The sequence below is a fragment of the Sapajus apella genome, unplaced genomic scaffold, assembly GCF_009761245.1.
Source record: "Sapajus apella isolate SASKATOON/1434 unplaced genomic scaffold, GSC_monkey_1.0 scaffold73, whole genome shotgun sequence".
NCBI classification, from domain to species: Eukaryota; Metazoa; Chordata; class Mammalia; order Primates; family Cebidae; genus Sapajus; species Sapajus apella.
In genome coordinates, this window is record NW_022437013.1 from 9,855,638 (window position 1) to 9,876,124 (window position 20,487).

General features: G+C 36.6%; 1 protein-coding gene across 1 annotated transcript in view; it reads right to left on the minus strand.

Moving 5' to 3' along the window:
• IL1RAPL2 (interleukin 1 receptor accessory protein like 2) overlaps positions 1-20,487 on the minus strand; it is a 1,136,852-nt gene that overhangs the window by 512,571 nt on the left and 603,794 nt on the right. The window contains exon 4 of the mRNA XM_032250933.1: positions 10,541-10,727. Coding sequence (XP_032106824.1) covers positions 10,541-10,727 — 187 coding nt within the window. The remainder of the gene's footprint in view (positions 1-10,540; positions 10,728-20,487) is intronic.

Consider the following 20,487-nt stretch of genomic DNA (forward strand, 5'->3'; position numbering starts at 1 on the left):
TGCCTTGCACAAGTAGGCACCTAATAAATATGCACGGAATGAACAATCAATTGTACATATAAGTTTGTATTTAACCATCCATCATTCCCAACCAATTTCATTTATAACCAATGGCAAACATCTAAAATTGAGACAGTTGTGACAAGACAAAAGGATAATTCAAAGTTTCAAAGTGATAGCCTTGACCTTATTAACACCAGACTTTTACCAACAGAGGTAACTAATCACATAGATGAGTGTTTTATTCCAACGTGTGTATTTGCATTTTTGTTGCCAATGTCCTATCAAAATTAGGAGATTCTTCAGTACATTGTCAAGTATAACAAGTGGAAGTATAAACAGGGCATAGCCTACTCTTGTGCCAATCACTTGGTTTTGACCAATCAAAAGTGGCCAACTTTGAAACGTGTTCATATAAGACAAATGCTGAGCTGTAACCAATCCAGCTGTTTCTGTACATCACTTTCCTTTTTCTGTTCATAAATCTTCTACCACATGGCTGCACTGGAGTCTCTAAACCTACTCTGGCTCGAGAGGCTGCCTAATTTGGGAATCATTCTTTGCTCAATTAAACTCTTTTAAATTTAATTCAGCTGAAGTTTTTCTTTTAACAGATGGCATTAGAAATGGGATCCAAAGTAGAGATTCTAATGACCCCCAGGAGTGCTGAATGACCAAGTGAGGTACCCACCAGACTCACTGTGTCCGTTACTCTCTCGGAGCAACTGGGGATCGTGGTTAAGTTCTCTCTTGGATTCCAAATCCTTATGGTTTCTGTTTTGAGCTCTCTGAGTTTCCTTGAGCAAATTTCTGATCCAAACTGGGTTTGGAAGTCATGAGAGAAACTGGACTGGGTTCAGGTTCAGATTGGATCTGGTAATTAATTGGCTTGCATCCAGAGGCCTCTTACATCTAACTGGGTCAGAAAAATCTAGTAGTAAATGGCAATATGGCAGGGGGTGCAAAATTTGGCTTTTGGAAATTCACAGAGATTTTCGTGTTCTACCCCTTTGTTTCATTTTTCTTGTATGCTTAGGTAGGGAAAAAAATCACTGGCTAAGTTGATCAAAGGGAGCTGAAAGCAAAGAAAATATTTGAGGTAAAAATGGGATCCTTAATTTCTGAAGAACTGAGTTCCTTCTGGCTAATAGTGCACAACTATTAGGCCCTGGAAGAAGCAGTCTTATTGAAATGGCAAAATCTCACTAAAGATAAATTACAGTGAATGTTCCAAATTAATGGCGCTGCACTAAAGTGGATTTGATTGAGTACTCCCAAATTAGTCTCATCTAGGGATGCCTATCAACATGCAGAAGTTTCTAAAAAGATTTCAATATTTTGATTTAAAGACTTTATAAAAGGCAAATAAAAAGCTTAAGCAACTAATTGATATTTAAAAATTAAGTCTGCTAACCTGTTGGCTTATTTTCCCACCCCAAAGGTGGAAAGAAAGCTATACTAGATAAGGTGTTTATAACAGATAGGCCCTCAGGTAAAATAGGCTTGCTTCTTTTTTCAGATCTATCCATGATGAGTCCAGGTATCCAATGCTTTGTTGGCCCTATTCTTTAGTGGGCTCTACCCATTACCCTGAACTCAGTTATTTTAGCTAAGAAAATGTAGGTATGGTAAAAAGAAAACCCTATTGAACTAAAATACATCTTTCTTGAATTTAATTATCTAAAAATTCTTTTGCAAAAATAATGTATATCTATCAAAGAAACTTACCATTTGTATTTGTATTAGTCTGTTTTCACACTGCCATAAATACCTGAGACTGGGTAATTTATAAAGAAAAGAGGTTTAATTGACTCACAGTTCTGAATGGCTGGGGAAGCCCCAGGAATCTTATAATTATAGCAGAAGGGGAAGCAACGCATCTCTTCATGAGGCAACAGGAAAGAGAGAGAGAGCAGGAAGTGCCACACTTTAAAACCATCAGATCTTGTGAGAACTAACTCACTATCAAGAGAATATAGTATGAGGGAAACCATCCCCATGATTCAGTCACCTTCCACCAGGTCCCTCCCTTGGCATGTGAAGATTACAATTTGCAATAGGATTTGGTGGGGATACAGAGCTAAACCATATCACCATTCTTTTTTTTTTTTTTTTTTTTTGAGACAGAGTCTCACTCTGTCACCCAGGCTGGAGTGCAGTGACATCTTGGCTCACTGCAACCTCCATCTCCCAGGTTCAAGTGATTCTCCTGCCTCAGCCTCCTGAGTAGCTGAGATTACAGGCATGTACCACTACACTCAGCTAATTTTTGTATTTTTAGTAGAAATAGGATTTCCCCATGTTGGCCAGGCTGGTCTCGAACTCCTGACCTCAAGTGATCTGCCTGCCTTGTCCTCCCAAAGTGCTAGGATTACAGGCGTGAGCCACAGTGCCAAGCCCATTCCTTTAAATTTATACAATAAGTCATACCTTTGTTGAGGTGCTTTTCTGGCCATCTTGTCTTGATGGAGCTTTCATGAGAGCACTGTTTTTTTTTCTGCTGGTTTGAGCAAATGATAATATAATATTTAGCTCTAAAATCTTAGCTCTCTGCTTATGAGATATAAATTTTTATTTTTTGTGGTTCCACCTAAGAGTTGTTCCTTTAGAAATACAAATTTGTTGCCTAGTCAACAATTGCTTCGGGCAATGAAACCAGTAATTGGAAGACTGATAGACTGAATGGGAGGGAAAAAAAAAACTACTTTGAAATTGACAAAATTGTTACATGTAGTGGATTTTCTTCTGTCTCTATAATTATGTGTGTTGTGTGTGTGATGTTTATAAAAAAAAAAAGCTCTTATTAATTGGTTTAAAAAGAATAAGTGCTTAAATCAAATATTTTGTCAGAAAAATAAAAACTGTAATGTCTTTTAGCTCACATGACTTTAGCAATATTTGAGAAATAAAGACAGTTTTATAAAATTATTGGTAAAATAAAGACAGTAGGTCTAAATTAGTCAGGTCAGATATTAGTTTTGCTAAATGTTTTAAGGTCATAAATTGCTCCTTTGACTTTTGAAAATTGTTAGACTTACCTGCTTTAGAGCCATTAGATTCTAGATAAGGCCTGGGGACATGTATAGTTAGCCATGCCCACTATGTATGCTAGAAAGAGTTGGACTTTATCTGCACTTCTGTCTGGTGTCCTAAGCCCCACACCTAGTACATAATTAAACTCACCTACCAGATTTTTCAGCAAAAATAAAAATTTCTAACAGTTGAGATTGATACTACTGAAGAAACAGTTTTACATGGACTATGTGTGAGGAAAGTGAAATGTGCTTTTGGTAAAAGATTATAAGAAGGCATTGGAATGTGATTTTTTTTTGCCTAGATTAAAGGGTTAAATGATTGATTTAAGTTAAATAAGATAAAGCTGAAAGTTTGAGCAAATTATAGAAGGTTGTGAAAAATTAAACTTACAATTTCTTTTACAAAAGAAATTCTACATGTGAACATATTGGCTAAATTTAAAGGGATATTATTCAGTTTTTTCATAAATTGTACACTGAAATAAAAGCACACAATAAAATGCATCTTTCTGGAATTTAATTGACTATCTAAAAACTCTTTTGTAAAAAAAAGTATATTTATCAAAGAAACTTTGAGCACTGATCTACTATTTAATAAAAATTCGTAAAGTGTTATAAAAGGTTATTCTCACCTTATGGTAAAACTGATCTGCTATTTAACAAAAATTTGTATAGGGTTATAAAAGGTTTATGTGAATCTCACCTTATGGCAAATCTGATTAAGATTAGATAGATTTGTCTACAATTTTTATTAAAAAATTGGGGTGGACATTAATAGTATACTAAAGCAATGATGAATTTGGCTTTCTTTCTTGAATGAGATTTTCATGTAATATTAAAGGATAATGAAATATTTTTGTTTGCCTTTTGAATAAACTACAGGAAAAAAAGGGAAAGACAAGAGATAGATTGTTTGGAAAGCTAAGTCTTCCCTCTATCAATGAGTAAAGGTTTTTGCATCTTTAAAATTTTTGAGTCGTTTTGGCTAAATGAATGACTTATGGTGACCTGGAAATCAATTTTATAATATCAAGTGTTTTAAACATTTAACATATTTGATAGACTTTCCAAAGTCTAATTTCAGTTTCAAATTTAAGTCTTTTTTGACTGCTAACTTTGGAATGCTACAGAGGGCCCCTGAAGCATCCAAAAGAGAGGTAAACAGGATTATTTGTCATGTCAAGTTACATGACATGTTAAGGGAAGCACCATCAAAATAAGAAATAATGTTTTTGGTTTGTTTTTTTGAGACAGAGTCTCACTCTGTCACCCAGGCAGGAGTGCAGTGCAGTGGTGCAATCTCAGCTAACTCACTGTGACCTTCTTGCCTCTGCCACCCCCATGTTCAAGCAATTCTCATGCCTCAACCTCTGGTCTCAAACTCCTGACCTCAAAAGGTCCGCCTGCCTCAGCCTCCCAAAGTGTTGAGATGACAGGTGTGAGTCACCATGCCCGGCCAGAAATAATGTTTAATCTTCTTTAGGTTATATTTTAATGAATGTCAGTAATATATGCTCCAAAATTGTATGGGATTTCTAAAACTCTAATTTCTGAATATATGATATCAATTATGATTATGTTAAGTTATTGTAGACCAAAGAAATAAACAAATTTCCTTGTCAACTGTGTCTTTATGACTATTTGAAGTCATTTCTAGTTAATTGCTTAATTCTGATGCAGTTTCTGAAAAATTCACAAGCATGTAAAATGCTAGAAATATGGTGTCGTTTAGAAGGTAGGAAAGGACCCTGAAAAGCACTCTTGAATACAGGTTTCTCATAACTTTAGAATTATATTATTTGGACTAGGTAAGAATTCCTGTAACTTAAATGAAAAGACTGGTTTATATAGCTACTAACCCAAGTAGAACAAAAATTAATTGAATACCTAGAAGATACTTTGCCAGATTATCATGCTAAATCAGCCAACACTGAAATTGTTTCGATATACAGTTTGAATGAACTCCATGGTCTAAGTCAAATGGCCTATGATAACACATCAGTTATCAGTGCTATGCACATAAATTGGAGAAACAACTGGTATTCAAGAGGACATAAGAGCAATGTTAAGCATGGACTTACGGAGAAACAGAATGACTACATTGTCCTTCCTGAGTCCATAAGCATTTGCTATTAAAAGTTCTGCATTCCATGACTCATGAAAAAGATAAAATAATCCAAATTAAGTATATATTAGTGTGGTAACTTGTAAATTGCTAAAACAGTTTACGTCCAATGTTTAATTTGTCAAACCCATATTCCTGGGAAGACACTCAAATCTTCAGGTACATTCAGCTACCTGATGGGCCATCTAAACATTTCTAGAGGGATTTCATTCAATTGTCATTTTCAACGCATATTTTCTAGTTGTATAAAAGCTTTTCCTTACAAGAGGGGTGATGTTATAACAGTAGACTATTATGTCACAATGTATTTTTACCAGGAATAAAAGATTTTTATGGTTCACTGACTGAGGACTATTAACCCCTTCACAATCTGAAACCCAAAGACTGGCTCTTCTGAAAATATCGGAGAAGGACTTCCCTTGCCATCCACAATGCAGCAAAGCTTTGGGACCTTGAACCTTGGGTTTATAATCTCACAACTGAGAAAGGGTTGCTCCACACTAATGGAACTGTATACCCATTAGAACCCTTAAGATAAAGCTAACCAGGGAAGTTTCTCCCAGAAAAAGATGGTATCCTTGATGTAAGCAGCTTTTTCCCAAGATCATGGATCAAGACTTTTCTATTATCATGAGACTCTTAGTTTTAATTTTTCCTCATTTATGTCTCTATGAACAATAGAGGTCAAAAGGAGGTCTGTCGTGTATACTTATAGGGTATACTTTTATTTAAGAAGGATTTTGCAGCCAGTCTTATACATGGATAACCCTATGCCTTGATAGACGAAAAATGAAGGCCCAATGTCGGTGAATAATTTTAATGGTACATACGTTGCCTCATAATCAGTCAGAAACAGAATGTTAATTCATTCCTCTTAACCTACATCATGGGCTAAAGAGAACATTGCCAGGAGGCCTTCAGCCTTACAGAAGGGCATTTGTTAAGTCCTTTTTTCCCATGGTGTGGAGTAAAAGAGGCAATGATTAAAATGTATCCCTTATGATAGGCTCTATAGCAGATTCTACTGTAAAGGCTATGGTTACACAACAGACTTTAAATTCTCTTTTGAAAATTATTCTAAATAATAGAATTGCTCTAGATTACTTACTGGCTAAACAGAGAAGTATCTGTGCAAATGCTGGCACTTGTGGTCTGTGAAGAAATACATCACATCAGGTATTATAGAGAGTCAGAGTAGGAGATTAATGAAGAGACTGCTTAGTTAAAGCAAGTAGACTTTATCTAGCTCATTCTTTTTGATCTATTTAATTGGTTTGGTTCATGGGAACCCTAGGTATTAAGCATACTCCAAACTCTTGGTATTATCCTCCTGATAATCATACGTATCTCTCAAAAGTTTTAAATGTTTGCATGCAGCCATCTAGGAATAGCAAATGGCCTCTCTTCAATTGGAATGCCAATAGCTGAAGGAAATGTGTGACCGTGAAGGCATCATAACCTGTGAATGAATTGCTGAGACCTGGAACCCCAAAATGATGGTAACTGACAGTGGCACATTCTCACCTAAGTGAGAACCTGACCAAAAGGTGGAAATTTTTAAACAAAATTATGGAAGGCCATTGTCTTGGACTGAGCTCATGCACTAGGCCCAAACAGACCAGACCAAACAAAAAGGGTCTCACTTGTGCTAAATGTGACATAATCAAACTAACACTTTAAGGAAACACATAGATCCTAGAACAGGTTTTGTTTTTTCCTCCTGTAAACAGGACATTCCCGAATAAGAAGGTATCCTCTACTCTAACCCTTACAAAAATAATAATAATAATAACTTGAAGTCTTTGTTCACACATTACACAACTCACTGTTCTGCTATTTTCCAGTGGGTTTCAATACCAAATAAGTACATTTATGATGGTGATAGTGACATCAATGACTAAAGTTTTGGTCAATCTCTCAAAATGAGAGGATGACTAAAATGGGGAAATTGTTAAATCATGTCTAGCGTAAAGCTGCTTCCTAACATATTTTAATTTTGGCCTAAAGGTTTTTCTCTGTACACTGTCAACTATAACAAGTGGATGTATAAATAGACCATAGCCTACTCTTGTGCCAATTACTGAGTTTTGACCAATCAAACATGGCCAACTGTTTGAACCAGGTTCAAAAAGGCACAGAGCTATAACCAATCCAGCTGTTTGTGTTGCTCACTTCCATTTTCTGTACATCACTTTCCTTTTTCCTTTCCATAAATCTTCTTCTACCACATGGCTGCACTGGAGTCTCTGAGCCTACTCTGGCTCAGGAGGCTGCCCAATTCATGAATCGTTCTTTGCTCAATTAATCTTTTAACTTTAATTTGGCTGTAGTTTTTGTTTTAACACATTGGACATTTCTAACTTTGAATAAGCACCAGAATAAATGCTGGAAAAATGTATCTTCTTCTTTATATTGCTATAGCCAGAGCAAAATCTTCTTTATATTGCTCAGTCTGGTAGAAAATACACAGGTTATAGTGTAGGCAAGGCAGACTATCCAAATATGATTGAAAAGGAAATATTTTCCTAATATGTTGGTACATTTTCTTCAGGTATTTACTTGAAACCTTGTATGAGAAGCAAGAGTTAGCAATACATTCCTGAGCTTCAAGTAGTCTTTAATTTTTGATTCTAGTTTTTTATCCTAATCCATTAGCATACTGAAGGGGCTAAGAGTGGGGCAAGTAGCCAAACTGCAAGTCACAAACTACTATTGACGTTTGCTAACCCACTTAGCTTGTCTGAGTCTCTAATCACTTATTCCATAAAATAGGGATAATACTACCTTATATGGCAGTTCTAAGAATTGATTTAATCTATCTCATGCACTTAAAACACAGGTTGTCATATAATAAGTACTTAAGAAATGTTAGCTAACACTATGATGATCATTTATCAATTGTAAAATATTATAGAAATCTTCAACATTGTCCAGGTAGAGCTAGAAAGAACTTTTGCTTCACCATTGTTGGTCCATTTCTAAGGAAGAGTGAGGGATGGCATCTGCCAAGCAGTAAATTGCTTGAGTATGTAAGGATGATAGTGATGTCTAGAGATATGAGAAAAGGAGAGGAAAGAAGATAGCAGAAAGTAAGATGAGATAGTAGAATGACTCTTATAAGGGAAAGTTGAATATCTGGATTTCACTCCCAGCTGCTAACTCTTTGGGCAGGTCACCTTCCCATCCTCAACCAAAAAATTAAAATAAAACTTTCTTATTCTTTCTTTTACCAGGCTCCTCTGCACCAGCATGACATCTTACAAAAGTTCCATGATATAATCAAGGATGGGTTTAGTCCCAGGTCCATTGCGGGAGAGGGTAGTGATTCAGAAAATGAACTCTGGAGTCATACTGCCTTAAATAGAAAATCAGGCTTTGTTCACTGTGTAACTTTGGACGAATCACATCTCTCTCAGCCTCAGTGGTTCTGTTCTCCATTAAATTAGGAAAATATCTCCTACCACACAGAGTTTCACTGAGATTTAAACAAGATAATATGGAAATCAAGCTTAGCTACAGTGAGTGGCTCACAATAAGTGCTTAATAAATACAAACGAGGTTGATGATGGCGTGAACCCACCAAATTATCTGTAGTCTATGTTTATGCATAATAAACATTATGTTGCTTTTTATCTATCACAATATTGTCTTGATTAAGATAATTCACACTGAGACCTGGATGTTCTAGTACAAAGCATATTCCTGGTGTATATTGGTAAGTCTCCCTAGGCATGAAAATGGAGAGGCTTCCAACTGTAAAAGCATATGACAGCAGTGGGAGTTAGGGATTAGGCTTCCCTAGGAACTGAGGGTCTTTCAGATCCTATAGAAACAACCTGCTCCACCTTTTATGTGTGTTTGGTTCCAACAGAACACACAGTACCTGTGCAAAAAACCTCCTTGGTCACCTACCATCACATTATAAAACTGTACGGTATATCAATTGCTGTGGTTCATAGCTGACAGAACAGAGTTGGCTTAGTTCTGTTGTAAGACCATGGGTTCCCAGGTTAGCTGCCAGAATATCATAGCTGGAAGCTTGTGTGGTTATTCTCTGCTTCTTCCCCTAAATCCAATTCTCTGCCCTTGTCTGCTCTACTCTATGCTCAGGGAAGCCGAACGCTATTGATTCTATCTCCTGGCTCTGCCCCCTGGCTTCTGTTTCAGTTTGAATGAGGGTGGCAGTAGAGGGAGGCAACTAGCAAAAAAACAGAGAGCAGGGGTTATCAAGAGTTAGGGTATTTATCCTACCCACTCCCTTCCTATCTGCCATCCTCATATGTTCCTTTAATGCTATATCTCTTGGGAGCCTCCTCCATTCCTGCCAGGCTTCAGTGACACTGCTCCTTCCCCTCGCCACTTCAGGTCTAGGGGTGATAATCAACAGCTTCTTCCCTTACTGGTTTCTTCAACCCTTCCCAAACCTCTGTAAATAATCCTTTCATTCAATTATCTTATTTTTTTTTTTTTTGAGATGGAGTCTCACTCTGTCGCCCAGGCTGGAATGCAATGACGCAATCTTGGCTCAAAGCAACCTCTGCCTTCTGGGTTCAAGCGATTCTCCTGTCTCAGCCTCACGAGTAGCTGGGATTACAGCTGTGCACCACCATGCCCAGCTAATTTTTGTATTTTAGTAGAGATGGGGTTTCATCATGTTGACCAGGCTGGTCTTGAACTCCTGACCTCAGGTGATCTGCCCACCTCTGCCTCCCAAAGTGCTGGGATTACAGGCATGAGCCACTGTGTCTTGCTTCAGTTCTCTTCTTTTCAACCTTTAAGTGTGGTTTATTTCCAGTTAAACTCTATCTTAGCAGTGTTTCACATCCTGTACTCGACCTGTTTCTCTCCTCTGCATTCACTGTTGTGGCTTTCACAGAGTAGACCATTATGATAGTGGTTAGCTTTTTTTTTTTCCACTTTTTAAAAATTATAAATTCTGGGGTACATGTACAGATGGTACAGGATTATTACATAGGTATACACATGCCATGGTGGTTTTCTTTATAAGTACTATTACTTGTGATGGCAAGCCTTTGTTCCCACTAGTAAAAATAACAATTCTATGCCCCCCACCGCAAATAATTTCTTTCAAGTGTATTAAAATATTTACCGTTCTTCCCATTTGTTCTTATATGTTGTTAGGCTGCAGGGAGATTCTACTTTTAGCAGTTGGAGAAGAGGGGTATTGCTTCTAACACATGCATTAAAAAACCAGTGGTACATAGGATTCACAGCTCTGAATTATTACATTGTGGATCTGATGATGCTTCTCAGTGAAATATCTAATACCAAAAACTAGTAATAAAATATCTCCTTTTCCCCGTCCCCAAGACTGCTACTGACTGAGGTAAAATATACATTTGACACCATGCTGAGTTACCTTATACCACACAACATCAGGCTCCTGGTCTGACTTTTTAAAGTCATCCATGTCTGGACAGGAAATCTCCTTTCTTTTAGTGACTTCGGATTTTTCTAAATATCGGATCCTGCTGTTGTAGCACAGGCCTGATTCATTCTCTGCAACAGTCAAGGACATTGACACCTTCATGCAATATGTTGAGTTTCTGTAGGAACAAAGAAATAACAAAATGGCTTTATTGGGTGTTTACAACTTTGTACTCTATGTATTTCAAGAGTACAAACTTTTTTGACTTTTCCATTTAGGACCTGGCTTAGAAATCAGAAACAACATCAAAGCAACACAGAGCAGTTTTCTGCTGCAACTGACAAGAAGATATGAAATTAACTGCTAATATGGATATTTGTGGCCATGAAGTAGCTACAGAGCTACATAGAGAAGCTATACTCATCTTCCAAACTGTAAGATAGTCTGACTTCTTTCCCAGCAATAAATATTGTTATGTTGAAAATCTGATAATAAAAACCTATGAGAAAGTCTCTCTATAACTGGAACTGTAGCCATTTTTTGCTCTGACCCTGTTGCCAGTCCTTTAACAGTTACTCTAGAGGTTGTTGAATTTTAATATTGGTTTCTAAACCAACATTTCCTGATACAGAATACATGCTAAAACCCAGATAAACATACAGAGGCTATCTCTTAACTTGCAGGTTAATTGACCTGTTAACTACTCAGCTTTTTAAGGTGTTCACTGAGATGTGCCAGGTGTTGAATTTGGGGCTTTTATAAAGAGGAAATCCTACTAGATTTTGGTCAATTGGGATTAATTGTATCAACAAGCACTAGCATTATAAAGAAATTTCAACACTGAATGTAATCATAAGGCCACTTTAGAAATTGAGCATTAAATGGCTAACACATTACATAAGGGTATTTATTGAACAAAAATTCTGTCTTCTTGTACCTTGGTTAGCACTTTCTCAATAATGTGAGTTTAATAAATATGCTTAATAAATCTAATTAACTGCAATCAAAAAATATAATTAAATAAAAATTCTGCCTTTATTTTTCTATGTATAATCCAGGACCTTTCCATACCATAACTTACCTGGATTCCAGAAGATGTCAAACACAAAACAAAAAGGAAAGATGTTAGGAAGAAATCAGAGCCATCCTGATAACACTAGGAAGAAGATCAGCTATAACTCTTGTTGGGAGTATTTAATTTTACTTTATGGAAGACTTTTAGGACCATATCTGTTTTAAACATCAAAGGATACGTGCTGTCAAAAATAAAAGTGCCAAGGGCAGCAATTCAAACCAAGTGCTTTATAGCAAGTAATAACAATCCTAACAGATGGGATTAGCATGACAACCAATAATTTTAAAACAGTACCAAATGATCATCACTATTCACACTGCTTAGTACTCACTTACTGAAATTTTACATCCAAGACATCATGCAAAACACAGGAATGCAGATGGCTGTTCCTCTTGGGATTACAAAGTGAGTTAATAAAAATGACTCCTCCTTAGGCTTCTGGTAAAGTTAATTTCTGGCAAGCAGCCCTGACTATGCCCAGGCCTGTGTCATTTGAGAAGGAAACTATCAAAACACTACAATTCTGATGTTTAGATGTAACCCATTCATACTACGTAGACTATAGGATTTGCTTTTCTTTCTTCTTCTATATGGGTTCCTGGAACACAAAGGACATAAAATATGCCCATTGGGGATCAAATAAAAGAAACATTTATATTTTTGTCAGACATTGGACAGTCTCTTTAAATGCCAAGAAGCTAAAGCCACAATGGTAGTAATAATAATACATCTCAGGGAAGAAAGGTAAATCAATTTAGCTCAATCAACTTAGCTCTTTTTCACCACTTTTTAACACTTCAATGCTAAATATTTCCAAGTCTCCTTGCTTCATACAAGGCCATATGTGACCTAGCTCATCATAACATGCTCCCCTTTACTCATTAGGGTGCAGCCACACTGATATTTTCTTTGTTCATTGAACACACTAAGCCTATTCAAATAATAGGCATTTGTACTTGCTCTTCTCTGATCATCTAATATTTATTTGTTAAAGTATACACTAATAAGGGCAAGGAACTTATTGCTCTTGTTCATTACACCATCCCCAGGATCTAAATCAATAGATAGTAGATGCTTAATAAACGTTAGTTGATTAAATGAGTGGGCATCAAAAGGTATCTGTTCAAGAAACATGTTATTTTTTTCTCCACTTTTGTATCAGTCCCATGTGGTATATATCCCCCTTTCTTCAGATGCAGGTATATGGCTTGTCAAATATCGCTTTCCTTGTATAAGTATGACCCAGGTAATTTGCAGGTATTTGTGGATAGCCACTAGGAAAAAGATTAGCCAAGTTTTGTGCAGCAGCATATTGGCAAACAATTAAAAATATTGGCTACATTTGAGAAACAAGAAGGACGGGCTAGGGCAGGGGATAGAGGGAAGCTAAATGGTCACAGTTATTAAAAAGTGTTTAACACAGAAGAAAGATAATCACCTCTGCTTGATATCCAAAGTGTTCTGAACAGTTCTTGACGTTACTGACTTTGATCATATATGTTCCATGGTGTTCATCCACCCAGGTGAAAGAGACCTACTTGCTAAAATATTTTTAGCTATTATGTTATACTTCCACAGAAGAAGTTGTTGACCAGAGATCTCAATAATAGAAGTAGGTGAAATATCCAGTGCTTTGAAAGAAGCTCACTATCCCAAATGTATTTGTTCCTGGGTAGAAAATAGGGTGGACTATAGTAGAGGACCAATCTGATATAGTGGTTTCTTAACAAAGCAACATCTTTAAACTAAGACTCACTAGGCTCAACTAGTTCTGTGACCTGGGATAAAATTGTTTAACCTCTCTGAGTCTCAATTTCTTCACCTGAAACATGAGGATAAGAAGCTTTTTATGGTGGCTCCATTGGAGATAGGAGGAAGGAGTTCCTTTCATTATACAACTATGAGTAAAAATAGTTTACATTTTTATGCCTGACCTGTTCAGATCACTGTAAGTATTAGATAAAATAATGTATGGACAGTTTGCTCGTGGGTGTGTGAAGAGAGACAGTCAGTGTGGAGGCCACAGGGGACTTGCATGATGAGCAGCACTTTAGCGAAGATCGCGGAGATAGAAGCCAAGATGACTTGGACTCAAAAGAACAAGCTCACAGCACACCACCTAGGGCTGTTTAAGGCTCATCCTGCTAAGCTTCATCAAGAACCCATTACTCTAAAGGGTGGTGGTGGTGGAGGTCCAGGAGAAGGATTTGATGTGGCCAAGACATGTGACACTCAAATTGGATTTGTTGGTTTTCCATCTGTGGGAAAGTCAACATTGCTTAGTAATCTGGCAGGGGTATATTCTGAGGTGGCAGCCTATGAATTCACTACTCTGACCACTATGCTTGGTATCATTAGATACAAAGATGCCAAGATCCAGCTTATGGATCTCCCAGGTATCATTGAAGGTACCAAGGATGGGAAAGGTAGAGCTTGTCAAGTCATTGCAGAAGTCTCCTTGGATGACTTGTGGATGAACTTGGATGATAAATATTCACCCTAATTATTTTTTTTTTTAATATTTGAATTTCTATAGTGAGCTTTTTTTTTTTTTATTTTTAATCAGAAAAAGAAATTGTGAGGTGAACAGGAGGATCGCTGGAGCCCAGGAGTTTGAGGCTGCAGTGAGCTATGATTGTGCCACTGCACTCCAGCCTGGGCAATAGAGCAAGACCCTATTTCTGTTAAAAAAAAAAAAAAAAAAAAAGCAGCAGCAAAGGGAAAAAAAAAATAGCTACAAAAAAATCTCAGGATCTTTGATGAACTATTGTTATATTGTTTAAAATTAAACGCCAACCAGATAGAAAATGTTTGCTACCTTAGATTAGACAAATATTTCTTTGATGGGGACATTAAAGTAATGAACCATAAAGCAAACAGTTGATAAATTACATATTATCAGAATTTAAAACTTACTCTTTGAAAGGCTCAGTTAAAATCAAGAAGAAAGCCGCAGACTGAAGGAAAATATTAGCAATATGTATATCTGACAAGTACTTGTTTACAGAATATATAAAGAACTCTTGGCCAGGCACGGTGGCTCACACCTGAAATCCCACCACTTTGGAAGGCCAAGGCAGGTGGATCACTTGACGTCAAGAGTTTGAGACCAGCATGGCCAATATGGTGAAACTCCGTCTCTACTAAAAATATGAAAAAAAAAAAAATTAGCCAGGTGTGGTGGTGTGTGTCTGTAATCCCAGCTACTTGGGAGGCTGAGGCACAAGAATCACCTGGGAGGTGGAGGTTGCAGTAAGCCGAGATGGCACCACTGCATTCCAGCCTGCATGACAGAGCAAGACTGCAACTCAAAAAAAAAAAAAAAAAAAAAAAAAAAAAAACCTCTAATTAAATAAGACAGCACAACTAAAAAATGGACTAAAGAGAGAACTCAGAAGATAAGATGAATGGCCAATAAGCACATGAAAAGATGGCTTAACATTAGTCATCAAGGAAATGCAACCACAATGAGATGTCATTATACATTCATTAGAATGGCTAAAAATAGTGATAATACCAAGTGTTGGTTGAGGATGTGAAGCAATTGGAATTCTATACATTGCTGATAGGAGTGTAAAACAGCACAAACACCTGGAAAACTATTTGGCAGTTTTTAATAAACTATAGCTACCACATGACCCAACAGTTTCAATGGTGTTTACCTAAGAGAAATGAAAGCATATGCCCAGAGAAAGACTTGTACATAAATGTTTATAGCAGATTTCTACATTATGCCCCAAAACTGAAAACAACCCAAATGACCTCAACTGGTAAATGGATAAACACATTATCGCACATCTATAAAATGTAGTACTGCTTAGGTCTAAAAAGAGATGAATTACTGGGACATATCTAACATGGTTGAATGTAAAAAATATGCTAAATTAAAAGATCCAGGCACAAAAAAAAACAAAAAATAAATAATGTATGATATGTAAAATATCTAATACAGGATCTATCAAAAAGTAGGTATTCAAAAAATTGTAGCTCTAATTAGAATTGTAGGTATTGTCACCATTGCTAAATATATTAAAAGATATATATAATAATTACATATATATATGTATAATTAATATGTATACATATAGTAATATGCATATATGCATAATATATACATATCAAATATATAATACTTATAATTTATATGTGATATAATAGTCATGAACAATATAAAAAGAACATACTGGCAGCAGTGGGTTAAAATAGTCCACTGGGTTACAAGTACTACTTGACAGGAAATAGTCTGGAAGAGGTCAGTTGGGCAAAATTCTAATACCAGAGGGCCATATATGTCTGAGAGGATCAAAAACATATACTGACTTAGGCACAAAAAAAAGTATATCAAGAGAAAGCAGCTAAGGCAGGAAGGAACTTCCAGGTACCTAAGTACTAGCTACTAGGCAGAGGCCAGAAACTTGGAGGTCAAAAGGTTACTAAGGGCTCCACTTAAAAAGTTGTACTTTTGGGAGACTCTTAGACGAATGTCTTCTACAATAAAGCCCAGAGACCTCTAAGCCAGGTATCCAGGCACAAGCCAAGAGTTATTCCTGTGTTCATTCTCCAACCTCTCCAAAGTATAAACAATGTAGATGGAGTTGGAAGCATTTGTATTGATTTAGGGTGGTGTTAAGGCAAGGAATGTACCCTGGGGGTGGCAGATGAGTTGAAGAAGGAAGTGCTTCAGTGCTTCCTAACCCTTAGCCACAAACAACCATAAGCCAGGGCCCAGTATGTGCACACTCTCATTCTGGTCACTGACATGTGAATAGACGCTGACAAATTGCTTTGTTAACCCATCAACAAGTCCTACTACGAAGTCACTGAGGATGACCAAGGTCCCTGGAACTCAAAGAAAAGGTCTGATGTGAGTCCTGGTATTACCACAAGCGACCTGGGGGAGGTATGATCAAGACTGCCTGACGGTCTGAAACTCAGGTTGATTTTTATTGATAGTATAATCCAGCCCTGACACAGTTTGTGCTAACAATCTTGAATTATTTAGATTTTATTTTGAAAAATGCCCCAGGCCAGTTCTATTTAAAATATTTCCTACAACTGGGACCTAAAAATGTTACTTTTCTTTCATTAGGTACAATTAGAGCTATGTGAGGTTGAGGAGGCAGACTGATGAGTGTGCAAAAATGGAGATTGTATTTTTTTTCTCTCCCTACTTCACATCCTGAGGAAGACAAGGAAAATATTCAGGCTCAATGTAGCTTTTACAATGATACTGCAGCAACAATTTACAATTACATGCATTAGTAATCTTTCCAAGTACTTCCATATCTATTACCTTTCTTAATTCTGCCAATAATCCAGGAAAATGGGCAGGGTAAGTATCCCTTACAGGAGTAAAACAGACACAGAGAGGACAAAGAGCTTAGTCAAGCTGACATAGCTGGTCAGTAGTTCAGCTCTTGGCTACTCTCAGAACTTGATGCTAACATTGCTTAACAGCCAAACTCACTTGTGGTTATCCATACCAACTTGAGGAAGCCGATAGAAAGAAAAGCAGATGTGTAAAGATAACATCTAAGGAATAATGTTAATTTGCATAGCACAGAAGAACCGGAAAATTTACAAATAAACCTTTCTTCATATTCCAAAGGTTTAATGTTAGCTTGTTTAGATCATAATTAGAACTTTTTTCCCAAAAGTATTTCTAAGGGAAAATGTTGACCAATCTTGGGTTCTCTGGGGAGAAAAGTAAAACTCAGAATTTAAAATAAACATGAAACATCCAAATTCCTTTTCTAATTCCCATTTATAAAGACATGCCCATACTATAAAATCTAAAGTTCTGTTTTAGATTTTGAGCATATGTGACTTTGTGGTATCACCAGGACTAAGCCAGTGAAAATAATCTAAACAAATTAGGGAACTTTCTTGTAACTAAAATCAAGAGCCTAGAGCCTAGATAAGATGCCTCAGGATACAGTTGAAACTTTCCTAAGTGATTTATTTGATTGTCTTATCCTTACTTCAAAATACTTTCCTTGCAAATTTCAGAAACCATCTAATGATCAGCAAACCAAAACAAGCTTTACTGTCTGACATTTTATAATGTGAATTGATTTGCTATATATAACGTCAATTAATCAATCTACAGTCATTGAATAAGACTGTCCTCCTCAAAACATAAGAACTAGTAACTGCTATAGCAGCAAATTCAAGGAAGGAAAACAAATGAATAAACAAATAAGATCTCAAGCCCTTTGATATGTTCTACTTCTCAAAAATAATTAGAAAAATAAGAAAGTTTTCTAGTAAAGGGGGATGAAGGGGAAAAAGAATATACATGTATTCATTACAACTGAACTGTACATTTAAAATGGTAAAGATCATAAATCACATATGTATATTTTACTTCAATTAAAAAATTTTCAATTGCAATTATTAGAAAAAAGGAAAGTTTTATTGAAAAATATTTTAACCTTGTTTGGAAAGAGGACTTTCAGCTGAGTGCAGAAATAATTACATAAAACTGCAAACTTGCAATGTTAATGTATTAAAAGACCAAGGTGGCCAAAGCCCTAAACAATGTATTAATATTATCATTCTGTGAATAGCCACAACCCTTTAGAATCATACAAATGTCATTTACTGAGCACCTGCTTTGTGCCATGCTGCTTATATACATTAAAAAGCAGATATAAACCTAATATAAGGATAAAAATATGCTAATAATAAGAAGTTGGGGGAAACAAGATCTTTTGAATAGACTTGCTGTTGTCATTTTTAGTCTTTACGTAAATCATCTTACTTCTATATTTGTAGAGTTGTAAAAAATACAGGGATTTTTGGTTTTTAAAGTTAGCCTTTTTTTTAAACAAAGAATGCCATCGTTCATAGATGATATCTCTAACCTGTAAAAATGTCAATATAATAGGTTTTAAGTTTATGTACATTTTTTCCATAATGTATAAACCTGGTTATTAAACAAACAAAGATTTGTGGGGGCATAAACAGATCACAATTGTTTAACTGTTCTTATCTCTTGCTGACATGAACATTCAGCCTTTGATATGACACTGCTAATCTCCAACCCAGAATTATTTAAGCATAACTTTCTTATAGTTCATGAGGCAGCCAAAGAAAAGATCAATCCAAGGACTTGAGTAGCTTACTGCTTTATAAAGCAGCTTTTAGAGTTTTGAGACTTGAGTTCAAATCTCAGCTCTATAATGTCTTCACTATGGATCTTTGCATGGGTGACTAAATCTAAGTTTTTGATATATGTGGAATGAGAATAATAAAAGCAGCTACGTTTACAGGGTTTTATTACACAAGTGTTAAGAATAATAAAGGGGGCCAGGCCTGGTGGCTCACGCCTGTAATCTCAGCACTTTGGGAGACCAAGCTGGTGGATCACTTGTGGACAGCAATTAGAGGCCAAACAGGCCAAAATAGCAAAACCCTGTCTCTACTAAAAATACAAAAAAGTAATAATAGCTGGCATAATGATACACTCCTGTAACCCCAGCTACTTGGGAGGCGGAGGCACAAGAATCTCTTGAACCTGGGAGGCGGAGGTTGCAGTGAGCTAAGATCACACCATTGTACCCCAGCCTGAGCAACAGAGTAAGACTCTGTCATAAATAAATGAATGAATGAATGGTAAAGGGACTGAGACTTTACCTTATTTATGTACTAACAACTTAGCCTGCCTGTTTCATGGAAGCTGGTAGAAGACACCAGAATCCTAGGTCAGAAATAATAAACAGTTAATTGCAGCAATGACAGTAACCAAAGTATCAGTATTTGGGTTGCTTATGCAAACTCAATTCCCATAGGATAATACAAAGAGGATCAGGTGACACTTGTAGAAGTAATGGGTGGTATTACAGAAGAAACCTAAGCTTAAAAAACACATAAACCTTTCAAGTTTACCTTTGTTATTACCTTACCTTTATCCACATCCTCAATCATTGGCAGTCAGCTGCCTATACCCTTAGGTGGCATATTGCAATTGCCTTTCCTTTAGGAATGGTGAAATGAGCTCACCACTAGAATGACCCACAATTCTTAGTTATATATAAATGTATTGCTACATATATTTGTGTATGGGCCATAGGCATGTGTGCCCTTTGTTCCGGAGGGAGATACTAACTCTATTTTCCAAGGCTAAAAGCAAACCTGGCCTTTGTGCTAGAGATAAATACTATTTCTACCTTCTAGGGCTGTTCTCTGGCCAGGCATGGTAGCTTACACCTGTAATCCCAGCACTTTGGGAGGCCAAGGCAGGCAGATCACCTGAGGTCAGGAGTTCAAGACCAGCCTGGCCAACATGGTGAAACCCTGTCCCTACAAAAATATACAAATTAGCTGGGCATGATGGTGGGTACCTGTAATCCCAGCTACTTGGTAGGCTGAGATGGGAGAATCTCTTGAACCCTAGAGGCAGAGGTTATGGTGAGCTGAGATCCCGTCATTGCACTCCAGCCTAGGTGACCGAGGAGACTCAATCTCAAAAAAAAAAAAAAAAAAAAGGAAAAAGAAAATAAAAAGACTGTTCTCTATACACACACTTTGAAAAGATAATCCAGGGCAAAGGATAGTCTGCTCACAGACATGCAAAAATGCAAGAGCCCCATGGAGAATTCTTTCCTAACAATGAGATAGTTCATTTAAAGCTCATAGCACAGTGCCTGGCATATACTAAGTACTTAATAAAAAGTAATTTCCTTTAACATCATCACCACTATTATCACACACTCTACTGATTCTCAACCCAACCCATAAAGTGAATCAAGATGTTTTGTTTTCTTCGTTTGTTTTTTTTTTAAGTAGCCAATGGACAAGGTTATAGTAAACATTATGTATATTTTAAAAACTAGTCACTCAAAATAAAATTTTTATCATC